Source organism: Gadus chalcogrammus, chromosome 1, assembly GCF_026213295.1.
Source record: "Gadus chalcogrammus isolate NIFS_2021 chromosome 1, NIFS_Gcha_1.0, whole genome shotgun sequence".
Lineage (NCBI taxonomy): Eukaryota > Metazoa > Chordata > Actinopteri > Gadiformes > Gadidae > Gadus > Gadus chalcogrammus.
The window spans coordinates 3150305-3169492 of NC_079412.1; the positions used below are offsets into that span (position 1 = coordinate 3150305).

Consider the following 19188-nt stretch of genomic DNA (forward strand, 5'->3'; position numbering starts at 1 on the left):
GAGATTCAAAACAGACTGGAGCAGTTTAGACAGGCCTGGAACCTCCATCCGTTGCGAACAGAAAATAATCGCACACCAACTCAACTCTGGACAGAGGGCATGCTCAGAAATATTGCCACAGACAGCACAGCTGTCAACAATGTGTTTGGGGAAAATCGCTACAGCGACCAAAACATTGAGGCCATCCTAGCGCAGTACGGAATTCAAACACTGCCTACACTTGATGAGGAAGAGCGCCCAGCTGTAAGGGTAGAGCCACCTCAACTCATCCTCACTCAGCAACAACAAACATCTGTGCACAATGCAATCCAACACATTTCTGATTTGAAGATAAAATATCAGGCTTGCTTCGATGCAATTGTCAGTATTTTGCAAACTGATCAGGTATAGTCCAATTCCAAGCCCAGAGACAACATTTTATTGGTTGCATATATTATCCAGGCTTCAAGAAAGGACTCCACCCCCTCCTCCCTTGGAGACTGGACTCCACCCCCTCTCCTCCCGTGGAGACAGGACTCCACCCCCTCTCCTCCCGTGGAGACAGGACTCCACCCCCTCTCCTCCCTTGGAGACAGGACTCCACCCCCTCCTCCCTTGGAGACAGGACTCCACCCCCTCTCCTCCCTTGGAGACATGACTCCACCCCCTCTCCTCCCTTGGAGACAGGACTCCACCCCCTCCTCCCTTGGAGATAGGACTCCACCCCCTCCTCCCTTGGAGACAGGACTCCACCCCCTCCTCCCTTGGAGACAGGACTCCACCCCCTCCTCCCTTGGTGACTGGACTCCACCCCCTCTCCTCCCGTGGAGACAGGACTCCACCCCATGGGTTACAGCGGCCCTCACAACCCCACACCACCACCCCACCCCTTTCAAGTGTATATTGTATATAGTTCTCTGCAAAACCTATGGTGGCATCATGCTTTCAGTGTGTATATTGTATATAGTTCTCTGCAAACCTATGGTGGCACCATGCCTTCAGTGTGTCTTGAACAACCACACATAAAAGGTTGCACATATTATATTGACATTTTATCGTATTTGTCAAAATGCATACTTGACTGTAGATAGATTTATGAGTGAAGTTACCAACACAATAGATTGGCCAAATCAGGCCTCAACTGTGTGCGTATTTGAAAATGTGTCGCAGGGACAACAGTCAACAGCTATGCAGATTATCTTTTCTGTTCCCCTTTCTCATATTTGGTGTGTGTGTGTGTGTGTGTGTGTGTGTGTGTGTGTGTGTGTGTGTGTGTGTGTGTGTGTGTGTGTGTGTGTGAATGAGGGTGGTTCATTCTGTGTAATTCAGAAGGTAGAGACAGGTAAATTGCATATTTCCTATTTTACTCTTGTACATGATGACCACTGTAGGAAGGCAATGAATGCACTCTAACTTTGTCTGGAAGACATCTGAGCCATTCACACAAACTCATTACAACGACTCGTTGTAATGGCCACCCAGGTGGCGTGGCCAGTCTAATCTAATAAGCACAGCCTATTGACACCTCAGAGTCAAAGACAAAACATATAGTTGTGATACTGAAATTATCTGCAAGTGTATTTATGAATGTAGCATACTGATATTTGGTCTTCAATTAATCCTTGTGGACAGTAGTCTTATGGTTGAATGGCAATCTTAAGCATATGCAAAGTTGTGGCCTATGTATTATGTACATTGTGTTAAATTGAACTTCACACCTCAGTCACACATCAGTTGACCAATCATAAGTCAGCTGGATGGATGCGCACTGCCCTAGCCTGAGAAAAAGACCAAATTTGTATAAATCACATTACTTTTGAAAAACTGTCCCTGAAGTCCTTGGTCTTGTCTCTTCTTTATTGGCCTCTGCGGGAATGAGTGTGGCTCTCTCTGACACACACTCTCCCTTTCTCTCCCTCTTTCTCTATTTTGGTTTTGTATTCGATGTACTCGATGTGCATTCGATGTACTTTGTTTCATCTTGTTTTACATTAAATGTAACTGGATTTGTTTAATTTGGTTTACCTGGTTACATTTAAGTTAATTGGTAACTGTTCTTAATGGAGTCAGATAACTCATAGTTTATCCTACTCTTCTCCATTGTTCAGAACACACATTTAGGTAGTCCTAACTGAAGTATTTTGCAAGCTTTAAGTTTATTTTACAGAGGTGATGGACTAAACAGCACAGATGTGTGATCAGCTCCCATTTCCTCACAAAGTGCGGAGAACAGTCGCGCCTTTAGTGGTCGGGTTTTGATAAAATTGACCACGCTCACAACTTCTGTCAAAACCTAATTTAGTTCAGGGCTGAGCTGCCCTGTGAATGACTGCGTCCAGTAGGGGTGCAACGGATCAAAAAACTCACGGTTCGGATCGTTCCTCGGATCAGAGTCACGGATCGGATCATTTTTCGGATCAGCAAAAAAAATAGCGTTTGTGATTGCTTTAGCCCGGTCGGATTGTGGAGGAAGGGGCTGCTTAAATGCCACGGTGATGAGCGGTTGTTGAGCCGCTTTCGGTTTCACTCCTGTCAGTGAAACACCGGGGTGATGTCGCTAAATGCGTGGCCATGCTCGATGTGTTTTTCTTTATGTTAGCAATCGCTATGTCAGCTACGTGTTACGTCTGTGTGGTAACCTAGGCGACAGGTTTGTGTGGCAGCGCGAGTACATGGAAACAGACGTAGCACTGGAGGCAGCAGTTATCGTTACAGTAGTCACCGAAGTCTAGCCTACTTTTATTTTCCATGCCCACTGTTCTTCATGTTGTACGCTGAGGACAATAAATCACAACGAGCCATAGGACTTTTTGCTTATTGAAAAGGGAACTGTTGCAGACTTTTACCCAGAGCGTGTTAAGTAGCTCTGTCCCTGGAACTAGCAGGATTGGTTACGGCTGTGTGTGGACTGAACATGCGCACAATTTTTTTTTTTTCATAAATCAATCCGCGGATCATGCGTGTGCCGAACCGAAATAGATGATCCGAACGGATCACGGATCAATGATGATCCGTTGCACCCCTAGCGTCCAGTGCGCATCTGGCGCAACCCTCATTATTATTGTATGGATGGACAACTTTTGAGGTCCGGGTCACAAATGTATCCATCTTGTGTTATTGTACACACCAGCCTGCTAACCATCCCAACCATTGTTGCTAAGCAACGTCAATGTGTTTGGCGGACTATTTCATAAACCCAGACTAACAACGGTTGTGCGCAAGAGACATACGAACGTATGCTTACCACTTTTGTAATTTCCATATTGTACATTCAGATTGCATGTTAGGTATAGATCTTTTCCGATTAGAAATCATTCGGAGAAGTGTCGATGTAAACACGGCTAGTGAAATTTCCTCCCGTTTGTCGCGCCCCACCTGTCACGTCTCTATTCCCCCCACACTTCTTAGAACCGCTGATCTAAAGTGATAGTCTACTTTTGTTAATCTGAGTTTTGATCAAAAGTCCATGTTTGTTTGAGAATATCTATTCTGCCTAGATCCCATTTGTTCTTATGGTTCTTATGTCTCCATTAGGCCTTCTGCTATTGAGAGGCTGATTTAAAGGATTTGTTCAATTATAGGCCCTGCATATAAATACACTCAACAACTCACTTTATTGAGAGTGCAGCAAGTGGGGATGACCACAGTGGAGAACAAAAAGTGCCACAGAGCACTTGAACATAGAAAATATTTAAAAGTGCATGAAATTGGACATAACAGATTAACAGTACCACATCATTAAAAGTGAAGGTGAACTTAAAAGACCTGAACAAAGCCATTTGTCAAGAGGGGCAATACTAGAGCTAAATAAGATATTCAAAACCCAAATAAAATATATAATAAATATACAAATTGAGAATAACATACAAAACAATAAGATTAGTTATGTTGACACATTACACTGACTGTTAACTGAGGGTTTCCAGTAGCTCACAGCAGCTATCTGCTGTGAGCTACTGGAAACCACTACTGGAAACCCACTGATAGCTGCGTCCAGCTATCACTATATTTCCTGTGCTCTTCAGACCTTTCATGGTTGGTTAGATGCATTGCAAGGTTATTCTAGTCTTTAAATCCTTCCTCACTCAGTTGTTTTTGTTTTCCAGAAAGGCAACAACAAAAGCAAAAAACACGGTCTGCACTTTCACTGTAGACTAACCAAGATCTGTTCACCCTCTCACCATTTTTCATTACTATGTAATAGTATGCTTTTGTGAATCTGCGGCCCTTGGGCCAGAGTGCTGGGTCATCCACAAGAATATGTGTGCACCTGCCCAAGACACAGCAGCTTGGGCCAGAGTGCTGGGTCATCCACAGGAATATGTGTCTCGCAGTCATTGTTATCGTTATTGTCATAAATTTCAAAAACCAAAGTGGAAGAAGGAGAGTGAGAAATATTCACTACCAGTTGTGCATCATCTCCGTCAGTTTGTTGACACACGTCATTAGCATCGCAGCTGGCTGAGCCAGAGCCACTTGGAATGAAAGGAGCAGTAACGTGACAGCAAACGACGTTGACGGCTGCTCTTGATCCGCCGACGGTCCCGCTGCCACTGCGGTGGCTGTAAAACAGCTGGATAGCTTTGGCAGCTTTGAAAGAAAGTCCTGCCTTTGGTCTTTCTTTTTATGTGACCCGCTTTCGTACGATCGCTTCATGTTTCACTCGATTTATGTCTCACTCGATTTCTCTCTCTCTCTCTCTTACCGCTTACTGTTTTGAATTTGACATAATTTCCGCATACGCATGATGAGCGTGATGCGCGTAACATGGAATAGTCCATGTAGTGCAGACTGAAGGGGGGTGCACACGGAAAGATCGTCAAAACATGAGTAATAATTAGACATCCCGATGCTACTATTGTGAAGAGATTTTTATAAAAATAATAAATATGGGGACAAAATATATGCATTGGGGCCCTCTTGACCAGATCAATATTGTAAATAAGAAACTGTTCTTAATGTTTTATCGGGAAAAATAAAGGTAAAAAAAAAAATTGGGGGCCCCAAAAACCTTCTATGGGGCCCGGGGCTCCAGGCAAATGCCTGGTTTGCCTAATAGTACGGCCCGCCACTGTGTATGTGAGAGAGTGTGTGAGAGAGTATGTATGAGTGAGAGCGTATGAGTGTGAGAGAGAGAGTGTGTATGAGTGAGAGCGTATGAGTGTGTGAGAGAGTATGTATGAGTGAGAGCGTATGAGTGTGAGAGAGAGTGTGTATGAGTGAGAGCGTATGAGTGTGTGAGAGAGTATGTATGAGTGAGAGCGTATGAGTGTGAGAGAGAGTGTGCATGAGTATGTGAGAGCGTATGAGTGTGTGAGAGAGTATGTATGAGTGAGAGCGTATGAGTTTGAGAGAGAGAGTGTGTATGAGTGAGAGCGTATGAGTGTGTACGAGTTGATCAATTGGAACAATAGAGGCATGCCCTCTAACAACCTGCAATGAATGAAAAACAAACAACATTATGCAAGACCAAAGGTCGGCGCTTGCAGAATTCCCTCCATCATGTATTTTTTAAAACATACATAGGAAGAATGCAGCGGCAGGCGTAATATAATAATACAGGTGTTTTCTTCAGGGAAGATTCGGTTGTCTTCATGAATGAACTGGATTTGAGGAGGGTATGGAAATCCCAGTGGAGGGACTTTAGAGGCTCCAGATGAAAATTCCAATACCCTCTCAAGGGTGACTGGACTGCATTCTCCTTCTGTAACACAAGAAAGTGGTGAGAAACAGTGATTAAGTGATGCCTTTCACACCTTGATGGAATTGGAGAAAAGTTCTTAATTTAAAATAAATAAATGTTTTCACATACAATATTGTAACTGGTAGAATAATTAGTATACCTTCTACGTCAATCAACCAGTCACGCCAGAAGCAGATGGTTGCATTTTCACGGTTTCTCCGGTTGCTGCCTTGCACTGAGAAGTCTACAACAAATAGCTTGCACAGGTCCTTTGCCTGAAGGGGAATTTCCTCATTTACAAAGAAGTGGAAGAATACTGCCGGATTCTCCCTAATCTCTTGGAGTAATCCAAGGGTTTGTAACCCATCAGCAAACCTATGAAAACATGTGCCATAGTGTGAGTTGTCCTGGGCTATTGACAGTTTAATTTTTCAGACAGATAAGACAGGTGAGGCAATTACTTACTGGTCCAGGGCAGTCGCCAATCTGCCGTTTACAAAGAAGTCAGCAGCTGACTTGACAAGGGAGTCCTTCTCTTCAAGGCTGGACACATGTCTCAAGGCCCCTACAATATTGAGACTATCTGCTGCCTCTGTAATTGTGTTGTTTGCCTCTCTGACTGTTGTTGCTTACTGTATCTAAAAAGAAAAGAAAGACAAATAGACAGTAAGAAGACAAAAATACAGAATGAAAGATAGTGAGTGGCACATAAATACAAGGATAATTAAAATGTGCAGGAGTCTACAATCCAAAATTGTCTTATAAGGACACCTTCCCTATATAAATTAAATGTCAATAGTTGTACACTATGAAAGGAAGCGTTTCATAAATAGAAAGTTAATAGAAAGCAACTGGATGGCTGTGTCACAGTAGACTGTACATTCGATGTATAACACCTTTCTCCTGCTTACTTTCATCAACTGCTGCCGCCAAAGTATGGTCGCCAACTTCATCGACCGTGGCCGGGGTCGTTTCTACTCCACAGATTTGCTGGAAAAGCCTTTCCGAGAAGAAATGTGGACCAACTCCTCCATGAATGACGCACACAGCAATCATTTTCCCCACCCAGGTGTACAGTTTACTCTGTAAAGCTAAAATGAACACAAAAAAAAACCAGAATAAACACAATAAATCAAGACCAGAGAAATAAGTGAGCACAATAATTTTTAAATGGGTTTCCGTGTATACATTTCTAGAATTCTGCCAGTTGAATGAAGACAGCCCTAAGAATTTGGGATTCCTTACCTTGAGTATCAAGACGCAACTGCCGCTCTTTCTCATGTCCATCACAGATGTTTGATTGGCGGACGGCCCTCATCAACAGCCTTAGGTACTCTCTGGTCGGGCCGCCTTCGTCAACTGCCCCTTCACCATTGTCATCTTCATCCACAAAGACAACATCCAGTTTTGCTTCAGGGTCGAAGGACTTCAGTTTAAACGCCCGCAGGCTACATAGTAAAACATTGTCCGGGCACACATTTATTTGGTTGCTTGTTGGAGAGAAGTTGTCATCTACTTTGCTGATGGTCTGTAGATCAATCCTGCAACCAAAGAAGTTCATACATTTTATTCATATGCCAAATATGTACCATATTTTATAACAGTTTTAACCACCTGATTAAATGTTATAGGATATAAGCATCACACTGACTTTGGTTTAGTGCTAGTCTTTTATATGGTATAGAAAATGTAATATTTATATGCGAAAAAAAAATCAATGTCAAGTTAATGTGAAAAACATACTCATCCACAGGTCCTCCAAGGTGATGTGTTGATACAGGAGACTGATTTTATGAAACTGTCTCTTGTTCGTCAAGATGAATGATTGGTTCCTGGGCAGGTGAAGGAGGGAGTGATGGTTCTTCAACAGTCAGGATTTCTTGCGGTTGTGAGATCAGAGTGAGCGATGGCTGGATAGAGTTCTCAGATGGTAGTGGCTGGAGAGAGGGCTCAGACAGCAGTGAGTGGGTGGAGGACACAGAGAGACTTGGCTGGGTGGAGGGCTCAGACAGCTACGACTGACCAGGATTGTTTAGGGCATGAGCACCATCAATTCATTGACCCGAGAGAATTTCCTGAAGACAAACATGCATGAGCTTGCAAAAACAAAACACAATCTTTTTTTCCGTTTGAGACAGGAAATACAATGCAATATACATTTACCTGTACATGCTGATTTGAAAACCAAAGTACGTATAGCGTTGAGGATGGTTTTATGCCATGATCGATTATTGACCCGGCAGAACTGCTCTCAATTGATCTTGATGATGTGGCTTCTTGTACCACAAAGATTTCACTCGCACCATCATCTTGTCCCACAAAGTCAAACACGGCCTAAAAAGATGTGAAACAGTGTTACACCAGTGACATTTTACAACCCACTGCGAAGAAACTTGATATTTTCTCAAGCTGAACACACATCACCTGAATTTGTCATGTTTTCTCCCACCGGATCCTAGCTGCCACTAGTTTTCTCTGTTAAGGCCGATTTATGCTCAGTTACGTAAGCATAAGCGCAAGCGCAAGAGGCCCTTGCGCGCCCTTGCGCACCTCTTGCGCGACTTCTCACGTCTTGCGTGCGTCGGGCGATTTTTCTAGACTTGCGTCATTTTTTACGTAAGCTTTTACGCGAGCAGCGCAGCCTGCAAGCCTGTGATTGGTCTGCTGGTCTGGTTACTACTTCCTGTCTGGAGTATCACATTTCCTGTTTTCATACCGCCATTTTTAAAAGCCAGAAGGCAAGGACGACCCGGCAGGCTCATACACAAAAGCATTAACGTGAAGTGAAGTTAACTTTGCTGCCAACACATTATGTCGTTTTAAAATGTAGAGAGATATGCACATTTATACAACCCCAATGATGAACAACTTCATCACCCCTGTTCCTCTGTCTGTTGCCACCATTCACTGTGTATGGGGAGAACACGATCTGGCACATAAACAAACCAACGACTCCCACAGACAAAGACGTCATTCTCGAGGTCGTCTTCAACGAAAAACTTTACTCCACATATTACTCCACCTACTGTTCTGGCGGTAAATTGCTTGGCAACACGCGCAACACGCGCAACCTAAAAGGGAGCATGAATTGCTTTGAGTAAATTTTGCGCAACAACGTAACACCAACGCTGAAGCATGCAGCCGCCTTTAGTCTTGTCTGTCTCTGTCATGTTCTGTTTCATGTACGGGGGCGTGGCCTGCTGAACTCCCCAACCCAGCCACGGTGATCATCCGCACCTGACCATCATCACCAATCACGCCCACCTGTATATCTTCCCCAGTCATTCAACCATTCGTCGCCAGATCGTCAGCTATACTTACCTGGTTAAGTTATCCTCCGACCTCTCTAGTTATTCTCGTTATTCACGTTCAAGTCGCCATTCCTGATCCTGTTGTTTCCCTCCTCAGTCATCGTTGTCCCGTACACCACTCGACTCCCCTCTCCTGCCGGAATACCTGTTCCTCCGAACCGTCGAGGGTGGCTATCTGTCCGGCAATCTACCCGACCCACCAACTCCGGATCGCCACGAACATTCTCCTCTGCTCTGTGTAGCAATAAACTGTTTAATTGCTACCAACCTCGTCCTGTCGTCATTTGTGCCGTGCGTTTGGGTTCACCCCGTCTTGAGCCATAACAGAATTGGCTCAGACAAGCTGAATTTCCTCATGCTGATGTGTCCATCTGGATATTTAAATTTGATCCACACCCCATCAGAGGGTAACTCACATGCAGATAGACGCTGACGTCTTGCTTCAATAGCCTGAAATGTTATTGCTCTCATTAAAAAGAAAAATCAAATGAATCTTTGGCTAGTTCATTTATCAAACTAATATTACAAACAAACCTTTTGACGCCTTTCCTCACAGGCCTGATAGGCTAGTTTCTTCCTCTCCTATTAAAAGACAACATTAAAAGTATTTATGCATTCTGTAATAGCATGTAAAACATACAAAATAATAACTTGGAAATATTACCTTCTCCTGATCCACCAACACATTTTCATTATATTCCTTGCTGGGAACGTATTGCTCGCCATTCTTGAAGAGCCTAAAGTAAAACATCAAAAATGGCATTTCTCACAAATCACCATCAAATAATACATATACATACATTGAACAAATACTTAGAATAGATTCTATAATGTCAACATTTGTTACCTGATTTGCAAGCACACTTTGAGCTTGGTTACTCTCAGCCAAAGGGGCGGTCTCATCTTGTACTGGAGCAATTGAGAGTGGTGGGAATGAATCCATGGATATGGCAGAGGATGTGGATGCCACCTGGTAGTACACAGAAAATCCAAATGATTTCTCCTTCAACACACACTCTTAGTGGAAACAAAATACATCATTAGAAAATATCCACAAGTAGAAAAAAATACATCAGTACAAAAACTGTATGCCTAGGGAATGTAGCTGCTCAAACATCACAGTATAAATAAATACATTTTAATACATATTAGAAAAAGACAAAAAAACACTGTTTATATTTGACACTCATCACTACAAAGTGCATAGTGAACTTAGATGTTGCTGGAGCTGCAGAGAGTGGTGGGAATGAATTCTGGGACATGGCTGAGGGTGGTGAGGTTTCCTGAGGTCAGAGAGGGTAACTTCAGTTACAGGCAGACATTACAGTTAACACATTTGATTGGAGTATATTATTATTATAACTGTCAAGGTAAAAATCACAAACAGCTCGGGCTCATAATTACAGTTAATGTGTCGGGCCGGGCCGGGCTCGGACAGAACGTACACGGGCTTGGGCCGGGTCGGGCTTGATTTTCTGGGCCCGATCTAAACTCTAAGCTGAATTAACGTTAGACTTACATATGTATGAGGCTGTGAACGATAGTCAACCCAGAAAAACAAGATAGGTTAATATATTTAACAGCTACCCCGGACTTCACAGCTACCCCAAAATGGCCAAACTTACCCCGAACTCCAGGAACTTGACGGCGAAATAGTCTTCTTGTTGAAGAGAGTAATCGGGAAACCTCATTGCTCGCTTCCAGCTCCTGCCTGGCACGGGCCGCAGCGTTAAAAAGACGGTTAAAAACCCCGACTCCCTCGACCTCCGGCTGCTCTGACATGGTGCTATATGGAGCGATGCATGTAATCAGTGAACACAGGTGAATTGTGTGAATGATGATTGAACCGCTCCCGCCTAAAGTAAACGGTCCTATAATTTGTCATTACAGATATCTGAAACGTCATTACAGATATCTGAAACGTCATTTCGCCTAGTCAAAACTCGAATTCAAGATATCTTTAATTCAGTTTCGCCTAGGCAGAATGAAAGTTAAAGATTCTACAATTGTAGATATCTCTAATCAAAATTCATTTCAAGATATCTACAACTTGATAATAGATATCTACAATTCAATTACGACTATCCCTAACTCCAGTTAGAGATATTTACAACGTCCTTTTGACTAGTCATAACTCCAGTTAGAGGTATCTACAACGTAATTTCACCTAGTCAAAACTTGATTTAAGATATCTGAAAAGGGACATGTAGATATCTTGAATTGAGGTGAATTAAAGATACCTTCAACTGGAATTATGACTAGTCAGAATCAAATTGTAAATATCTCAAACTGGAATTACAGATATCTACAATTCAGTTGCAGATATCCGTAATTCACATAGTGGATATCCGCAACTGAATTGTAGATATCTGTAATGAGAAACCCCATAGACATGAATGGCAAAAATGACGTAATTTCGCCTAGGAGGAATGTCTTTGTGGATATCTGAAATGACAATTGTGGATAGGAGGAATGTAGTTGCGGATATCCGAAATGTTATTTTTTACTAGGCGAAATTGAATTGCAGATATCTGCAATGTAAATTCCGGATAGTAAAACTTAGTTAATAAATGACAATTCGGCTTGCCATACGCTTCAGCATGTATTGTTTTTAATACGCGGACATGTGCGAAGCATCAGAAATCCAAAAGGTTGTTTGCAGAGTAGAAGTAGTAGACCGCCCGAGTACCGATCTTAACTGAGATAGGGACAGGTGTGGCTCGAGCTCGTGAGCCGGTAGCGTCCTTACTGAAATGCGCCTCAAGGCTTCTGTCGCAAGCATTGGTGATTCAGTGGTAGAATTCTCGCCTGCCACGCGGGAGGCCCGGGTTCTATGGAGGTAGATTTGTGTCTTTATTATGCAATCAAAAATAATAGGTTTGAGAGCAAAACTTTCCACACTGCAATCAAAAAATAGATTTGAGAGCAAAACTATCAACACTGCAATCAAAAAATGTTTTATTGCAAGATAAATAAATGTTATAAAAAAAATATTAATGGGAATCCAAAAGTTTTGTTTGAAAATCCAAAAGTTTTGTTTGCGAATCCACAAGTTTTGTTTGCGAATCAAAAAGTTTTGCTTGCGAATCCAAAAGCTTTGCCTGCTGTTGAGTTGAATATCGTGGGCGGGACCTACGCCGAAAGATGTCAGACACCTCTCTATTGGCCAGTCTCGATCGGAGTGACAGCTTGGCAACATCCACAGTTAGTAACGAGAGAGGGAGTTTTGAAGTCCATGTTGAGATAGAGCGGGAGTCGGGAGCCTCAGAGGACAGAAAATCAATGCGCAGGTATGTCTTCCGTCATAGTAATAGCAAGAATGTTATGTTTGAACTGGTGCATGTAGATTGCTTTTGTTTAACGATCTGTGGATGTTGTATTGGGTTAATTACCTAGTTATAGGTACGTTACGTGCCTAGGCTGCCTATTAGCCTGCATGACGTTGTGCATGTAGCTACTAGTTAACAGGACTATTTGTGTTCAACGATCTAACGTTAGTTTATGTTATATTTGTGATGTGCTGTATTATTTTATCAGCCTGTAGCCAGCTTAGTTAGCGTTAGTCACTTTCTCGTCATAGGTGTCGCGCTAGTTGAGCTGTATGGGTTTCCATCCACATGTTTTTACATGCATTTTCAATGTTAATAATGGCGGCAGACGAAAACATCAGATCTTTGTGGAGCGACGAGGAGACTGTAACCTTCCTCAAATTAATACATGAAACAAACATCAATGTCATATTTTCATCGTTTTTCAACGTTTTGAGGTTTGATTGGCGCTGCGCCACCTACTGCTTATCTCGATGAACCAACTTTTGGGCCACCAACCGAAATTAACCTTTGGGAATATGGCTTTATGGTTACTTAGCATAAGTATGGGAATGTGTAGTGACATGGTATTATCTGTGTTACTGCCTGGTGGTGAAAATGGCTTAAACACCTAGCTAATAAGGTGCCATGCCGTAATTCCGACGCCTCATTGTTCCGACGTCTCAATGGTCCGAAATATTTCCCATTAGATCGACATGCCACTATGCCGACGGTTCAATGTTCCGAAAACGGAACCCATTGGTCCGAAGGTCCGTTTGTCCGACTTTTCAAAAAGGAGGCGCATTAGGCCGACGGTTCAATATGCCGAATAGGCCAAGGCGCAATTCCTCATGTGTGATTATGAAACCGAAAATAAAAGACGATGTATTCAGTGCATCGTCTTTTAAGTTCCAGCAGTGCACTTCACCAAGCCAGACTGTTGCTGTGTGCTTGAACGGTCCCAAGAGGTGAATTTATGAAGCGCAAGTTATACAAGGACTATTTTATCAGCCTGTAACGGTGAGTGAAAAACAAATAAAATTGTTATCTTTAGTAGCTTTAGGGCCTATATGTGTTGTTTACTGTGTTTGCAGTGGGCTTTTAGCCTAAATAATTTCGCTGGTATTGATTTAGTCAAACTTAAACCTCATTCCGTGTACTTAGTCAAGTGTGTGTGTGTGTGTGTGTGTGTGTGTGTGTGTGTGTGTGTGTGTGTGTGTGTGTGTGTGTGTGTGTGTGTGTGTGTGTGTGTGTGTGTGTGTGTGTGTGTGTGCGTGCCCGTGTTGAGAATTGGACCTACGCTCTCTGTCCATGGGGCTGAAACACCGTGTCGAAATGAAGTGAAGCGTTGTCACTTTGCTCTCCATTAATCATCGTGAACGTGATATAGGTTGTATTTTGGAGAGAGAGTGGGAGAGAGTGAGAGAGAGCGAGAGAGAGCGCGAGCGAGGTATAAAACTCTTTATGTGTAGGCCTATTCGGCATATTGAACCGTCGGCCTAATGCGCCTCCTTTTTGAAAAGGGACATTGAACCGTCGGCATAGTGGCATGTCGATCTAATGGGAAATATTTCGGACCATTGAGACGTCGGAACAATGAGGTGTCGGAATTACGGGCAGGCCCCGCTAATAATACTTTCCCTGTTTCCCAGAATGGAAAACCAACCTGGCAGATCACAGGCCCAGGTAGGGTATTGGCTAATTTTTTCAAATTTATATTTGTTCATGGTGTTGTAATTGTGGGAAATAAGAGATCAAATATTACTTGTTTTCCAGTATTATCCTGTAGTTTTGAACAGCTTGTGCTTTACCGGAATCAATTGTTAATAATATTTATGCTATGCTCTGTATGATCACATTACAATGTTATGCACCTTAACTCCCATTCCAGTATGACCAGTGTTCAGCAACTGAAGCTGCTCAGCATTTCATGTCCTTGCTCACCAGAGCAATTCCTGAAGATCGTAGACAGGTTCAGAGTACGAGTTTGGAGGGACCTACTGTTGCGTTTGAGATGGCCAGGTAGAAAAGCATAAGGGCCAGTTCAGGTGTTACACAATGTTGCGAAACATTTCCATTTGCCATTGTGATTCAAGGCACCTGCAAACATGTTTCTTCCAAAAATAACCATACACAGTTTCTACATATTCATATGATTTTCAAATTGAATTAATTCATTAGATTGAATGACCTTCTGTTCTTAGTGACATTAAGATTGTTCTAAAAATCATAGATCCTTCCCTGGATTTGTCAAACGCAATGGAAAAAACCGAAGTCATCCCTTTAGAAGACCAGCAAATGTTGTGAAGACGTGGAAGCCACTTGAAGTACCATTTTTCTTGCTTGGTTCAAAAACGGACACAACTCCATCCATATCTGCCGAGCTGGAGCTCATGCAAGCAGGGCTGGGAAAGAGGGCGTTGTCTATCACATCTGACTTAACGCATGCAGAGGTGGGATGTCTGATGAACTTAAGCGCACATATTTTGTTCCCAAAGTGTATCAACAGTATTGATTGTGTGCCAATAGAAATATACTGTCTAAATTCAAGCTGTTGACTTTTTTTCTTTCCTATTTTTATTAGTTATCCAGTTCACCAAGGACAGCATATCCGAAGATGAATGATCTTCAAGACAGATGGCTTCTTTTCAAAGCAGCAGGTGCACTTTAAGTCACCACTAGTGACATTTCCCAACAGCAAGTTATTCATCGAATAGAGAACAAATAAATACACTTGCATGCTTTAGGGTTATGCACCATTTTAATTGTTGTGTTACTTGCTTTAAAAGGCGGAAATGGCAGGAGAAAACTGTCTGCAATCGCATTAGAGGCAGAGGGATACACTGGTTCTGTCATCAAAAGAGTCTCAGGTGGAGGAAAACAGCTGTTATATATAGTGCCCCTCCAAGATGAGCTAGATTTAACACCACTACCAGCAGATGCACCGGAATTTGCACGTATGCCAACAGCAACATGCAAACAATACAAGACAGTGATGCCATTACAGATGTTGGCTCTGCACATTGACCACTGCAACAACACATCAAACTCGGAAACTGAGGTAAAACTGTTTCCTATGTCACTTATGCATGTGAGATCAAAGCTGTAAAAGTCCAGCTTCCAGTTCTAACTTCAGGGTTATCTGTTGTGATGTCACTCCACCCCAGAGGTCGCGTTAACCGACAAATGTCCGTCATTGACGGATATTTTTTAACTATGACGGAAAAATCTGAAGGCAGTCCGTCATTTTGACGGATTTTACAATGACCATTACCAATAATAAACATAAGAATAAAAATCACAATTGAAGTAACAGGCAAGTTGTGACAGTTTTCTTACTCTACATAAGCTTCATTGCCGACACCAACTTTCAAACTGAGCCGAAGTTACGGCCGTGCTCAACGCGCCTCGCGCTATCCTACAGCTGACAGCGCGTTGAAGACCCACGGACTAGAGGCATTGGAGCGCGTCTGTGCCCACTACGGGTCACCGCGGGGTGCAGCTGCACCACTGGTTGAGAATGACCGCATGCAGAGGGATTTTCTCCCGATGAAGAGAGTGCTGGCATGGTCGGGAAATCCCTCGTTCAGGGGCTCCTGTCGGCTGCTCATCACTTCGCTAGGGGAAATGTTTCCCGATTTTAGAGCGCTGGCTGAAGTGGCGCTGGTTATCCCAGTGTCAAGTGTTGCAGCTGAGCGCGGATTCAGCCTTCAAAATAACATAAAAACCGCCACAAGAAGTCGTCTGTCGGAGGCAAAGACGCAGCATCTAATGACAATCGCCTCGGCAGCAGTATCCATCGATACGTTTGATTTCAAGCAAGCAAGCACACTTTTCAAATCCATGCGGGCAAGAAGGAAAGTTTGAGCTGCCTACAGAAGATTACCAAGAATTATAAGTGGACTGTTCATTTTCACTATAATTGTCTTCGTTCAGCTAAAAATAGCCCATTACAGCCCATACATCGTTCTATGTTAAGGCACAACAGCCGCAATGTTTTAAAAGCGGAAAAATCGAGTCAGAAAGAAATGCATAAATAAATGATTCATTATTATTGAAACACGCTTGTTCTGCGTTTTTTTTTTTTAATGAAAATAAGTCAATAAAAACAAGTGAGGCTATTGAATATAAGCATTATAGCTTAGGCCTAGGCCTATATTACCATTTAAAAGTTAAAATAAAATGACAGATAATAATGGACAATGACAGATTTTTTACGACCCTGTCCGTCAAAATGACAGACAATGAAAAAGTCTAGCGCAACCTCTGCTCCACCCCCAACCTCAGCTTATCAGTAAAATGGCATCAATGTACATGTACAGGAGGACGATGTGGTGTTCCTGGAAGAAGCAACATCTCCTAACCCAGTCCTAGGACCTTGTACAGACGCACCATGGTCCAATGAGCAACATTGCTTTCAGCAGGTACAGCAACTGAGTCAAAAAACAATGAGGATGGCATGGAGGGCAGCAGCCCAAAAAATGTGTCATAAACATAACGGATACATTCTACGTTCTTTACAAAGTTGTCAGTCTTTGTTGCACTTAAAAATTATCCCGCGATATTTATGCCTTAAAGCTGCCTGGTTGAACTTATTTTCGTTAAAATACACTTACATTTTCTGTAAGAAGAAGAATGTAAATGAGTTAGGACTTAGTGAGCGGGAAGGGAGTGGGTGGGGAAAGCTTTGTTTTGAATCCACCGCTTATTTGGAAAATTCGCTCCTCCTTATGACTCTTGACGTAATCTTCCACACTGCAGGTTTAACAATTCTGTTTTCATTTTCCATGTGCCTGTATATAGGCAGGTGAGGTCCAATGTCCAATATGCACAAGAACATTTCCAGTGTCAGACATAGAACTACATGCAAGCTTCTGCGGTGAAAGGTGATTGTGGGTCAACTTACATTATGTATCTTTATTTATAGGGTTGCTCGAATTCCTAGGCAGTTCCAAGATGGCTCTGTGTTCATCATGGTTATGATGGATTTTTACATAAACGTAAAATTCACACTCACAGGTCAGATGTGAGGTAATAGACAAAAATCTAGAACTGTATGTTTAAAGGACAAGTATAAATGTATTCCTTTTGTTTTTACAGTAGTATGGGAAAGGATCTTTGCCAGCTTGACACAGTCAAGATATCTGGATCTGGATCATATATCATGGTAACCAATCTGGTCGTGTAACATTTCATTAATTTGTTAAAATACAGTGCATTTGAATAATTGATAACTTTCAACAGTTAGGAAGATGTTCTTTATTGGGTAAAGGAACAGATAGACTGTAGCAAGAGCTTCAACATCTGTGTGGCCAGAGACGGTATGGTTGAAAGAGGTCTTAAACTCTGGAAGCGTCGAAAGAATGGCGGTCCAGTGAACCCTTCTGAAAGTCTCCTTCCTGGGAGAACCAGGGGTTGACACTGGAGCACTAAAAAAAGAGTTCCTTTCCAGTGAGTAGTATGCTTTCATCATTACTTTAGCAGATATGTAGAGTATGTTGTAGAATAGCTGAAATTATTATTTTTTACAGTTGCTACACCATTGTCAAACAACTGGAACGAAATCTCTGCTGTTAGGTGTATTTTTGCTGCATCCATCCATTTCCCAAAAATAGAACAATAACTGCCTGCGGACTTCTGCAGGACACAGTATCAAAGTGGTCAGAGTTTGAGAAAAATGTGGCTAAATTCTTGTTTTTTAGATGTTTTCCCCCAGCTATTCTATTGCTGTTTTATCATTTGTTTTTGGCTGTAGCGATGGCTGCTGGGATCGAGAAGCCAATATTTGAAGGCGAAAGTGAGAATGCCAAAGTACCAAAGTATTCCCTCAACAATTTGGACAACTGTTCAAGTATGTTATTCTTATTTCTAGCACTTATAATTACTGATTATTATTATTATCTGATGGACACCTTCGCAAGAATACTTTCATGAGTGAAAATATTAGGGATGTACCGAAATGAAAATTCTTGGCCGAAAACCGAAAATGAGGAAACCAAGGCCGAAAACCGAAAACCGAATCACCGAAAGAAATTATTATGACAATTATTAGTACCATTTAGGGTTGCCGCGGTATACGGTATTTGGTTAAAAAGCTTAAAAGTTCGGCAGTTTGTCTTTTCACTGTTTTATTTTTGATGTGTATGTAACCGGCCTCATTCAAGCAGCCTCCATTAGGTGACGACGGAGAAGTAGGACACAGGGTTGATCTCCACACAAACACTTTTATTTTCTCTGTGTCACACAAACAGTAGGGGGCGCAACCGCCGTCAGATTAGCTTGTGGAAACCAATTATTCGGTTGACGTCAGCCCACCGCAAGCATTTATAATATAAACGTTTACAAAATCTCAATAAAAAACACAGAAATAAAACATACAAAGAAACCCCTAATGGGAAATGTACATACAGTGACCCACCTGTGTCACACAAACAGTAGGGGGCGCAACCGCCGTCAGATTAGCTTGTGGAAACCTGAACACAACGTGGTCGGATGAAATATATCAACGGGCATCCCACACATCAGCTGACACTACCCCCCACCCTCGCAATGTACATTGTCATCCATCGTATAAAACACATTTCAATGACAGTATGGCGGCAATATGTACAATTAAACAGAATAATATCAACATATGAAACAGGAGCCACGAGGAGCGCGACTTACCAATTATTCGGTTGACGTCAGACAACCGGACGTTGCGTCAACCGGCGTTACAGACACAGCGCGAACTTCGAAGACTTTTCAAAAAAAAAAAAAAAACACCACAACGGGTGATACAATAAAACTAAACCAATAAATGAATTGGGGCGGAATCTATAACACAACATACAACACTTGTTACATGTATTTTCATAAATACGCGCACAGAGCTTTTGGCCGTGATATTATAGATACAATTATATTA

The 19188-nt window shown here is 42.3% G+C and overlaps 1 protein-coding gene and 1 long non-coding RNA gene across 2 annotated transcripts; one reads left to right on the top strand and one right to left on the bottom strand.

The window, feature by feature from the left end:
• Positions 1 to 5561: 5561 nt before the first annotated feature.
• Positions 5562 to 9075, bottom strand: LOC130401924 (uncharacterized). The gene is made up of 8 exons (XR_008903900.1): positions 8087 to 9075; positions 7826 to 7996; positions 7406 to 7737; positions 6908 to 7203; positions 6574 to 6753; positions 6128 to 6300; positions 5823 to 6037; positions 5562 to 5683 (listed from the first exon to the last, which is right to left on the bottom strand). It is a non-coding gene; the product is annotated as an uncharacterized LOC130401924 (long non-coding RNA).
• Positions 9076 to 12228: 3153 nt separating this feature from the next.
• LOC130401774 (uncharacterized) lies at positions 12229 to 18837 on the top strand. The gene is made up of 10 exons (XM_056605763.1): positions 12229 to 12263; positions 13934 to 13967; positions 14173 to 14303; positions 14515 to 14734; positions 14866 to 14941; positions 15071 to 15342; positions 16604 to 16705; positions 17085 to 17167; positions 17382 to 17448; positions 18037 to 18837. Exons 1-10 carry the CDS (start codon positions 12256 to 12258, stop codon positions 18151 to 18153), a joined length of 1110 nt encoding a protein of 369 aa, XP_056461738.1. The 5' UTR covers positions 12229 to 12255; the 3' UTR covers positions 18154 to 18837.
• The last annotated feature ends 351 nt before the right edge of the window (positions 18838 to 19188 follow it).

Coding starts and splice junctions, on each gene's coding strand:
- LOC130401774 (XM_056605763.1), top strand. Junction 14,735..14,865: donor CTGACTTAACGCATGCAGAG/GTGGGATGTCTG, acceptor TATTTTTATTAG/TTATCCAGTTCACCAAGGAC. Junction 17,449..18,036: donor GATCTGGATCATATATCATG/GTAACCAATCTG, acceptor TTTTGGCTGTAG/CGATGGCTGCTGGGATCGAG.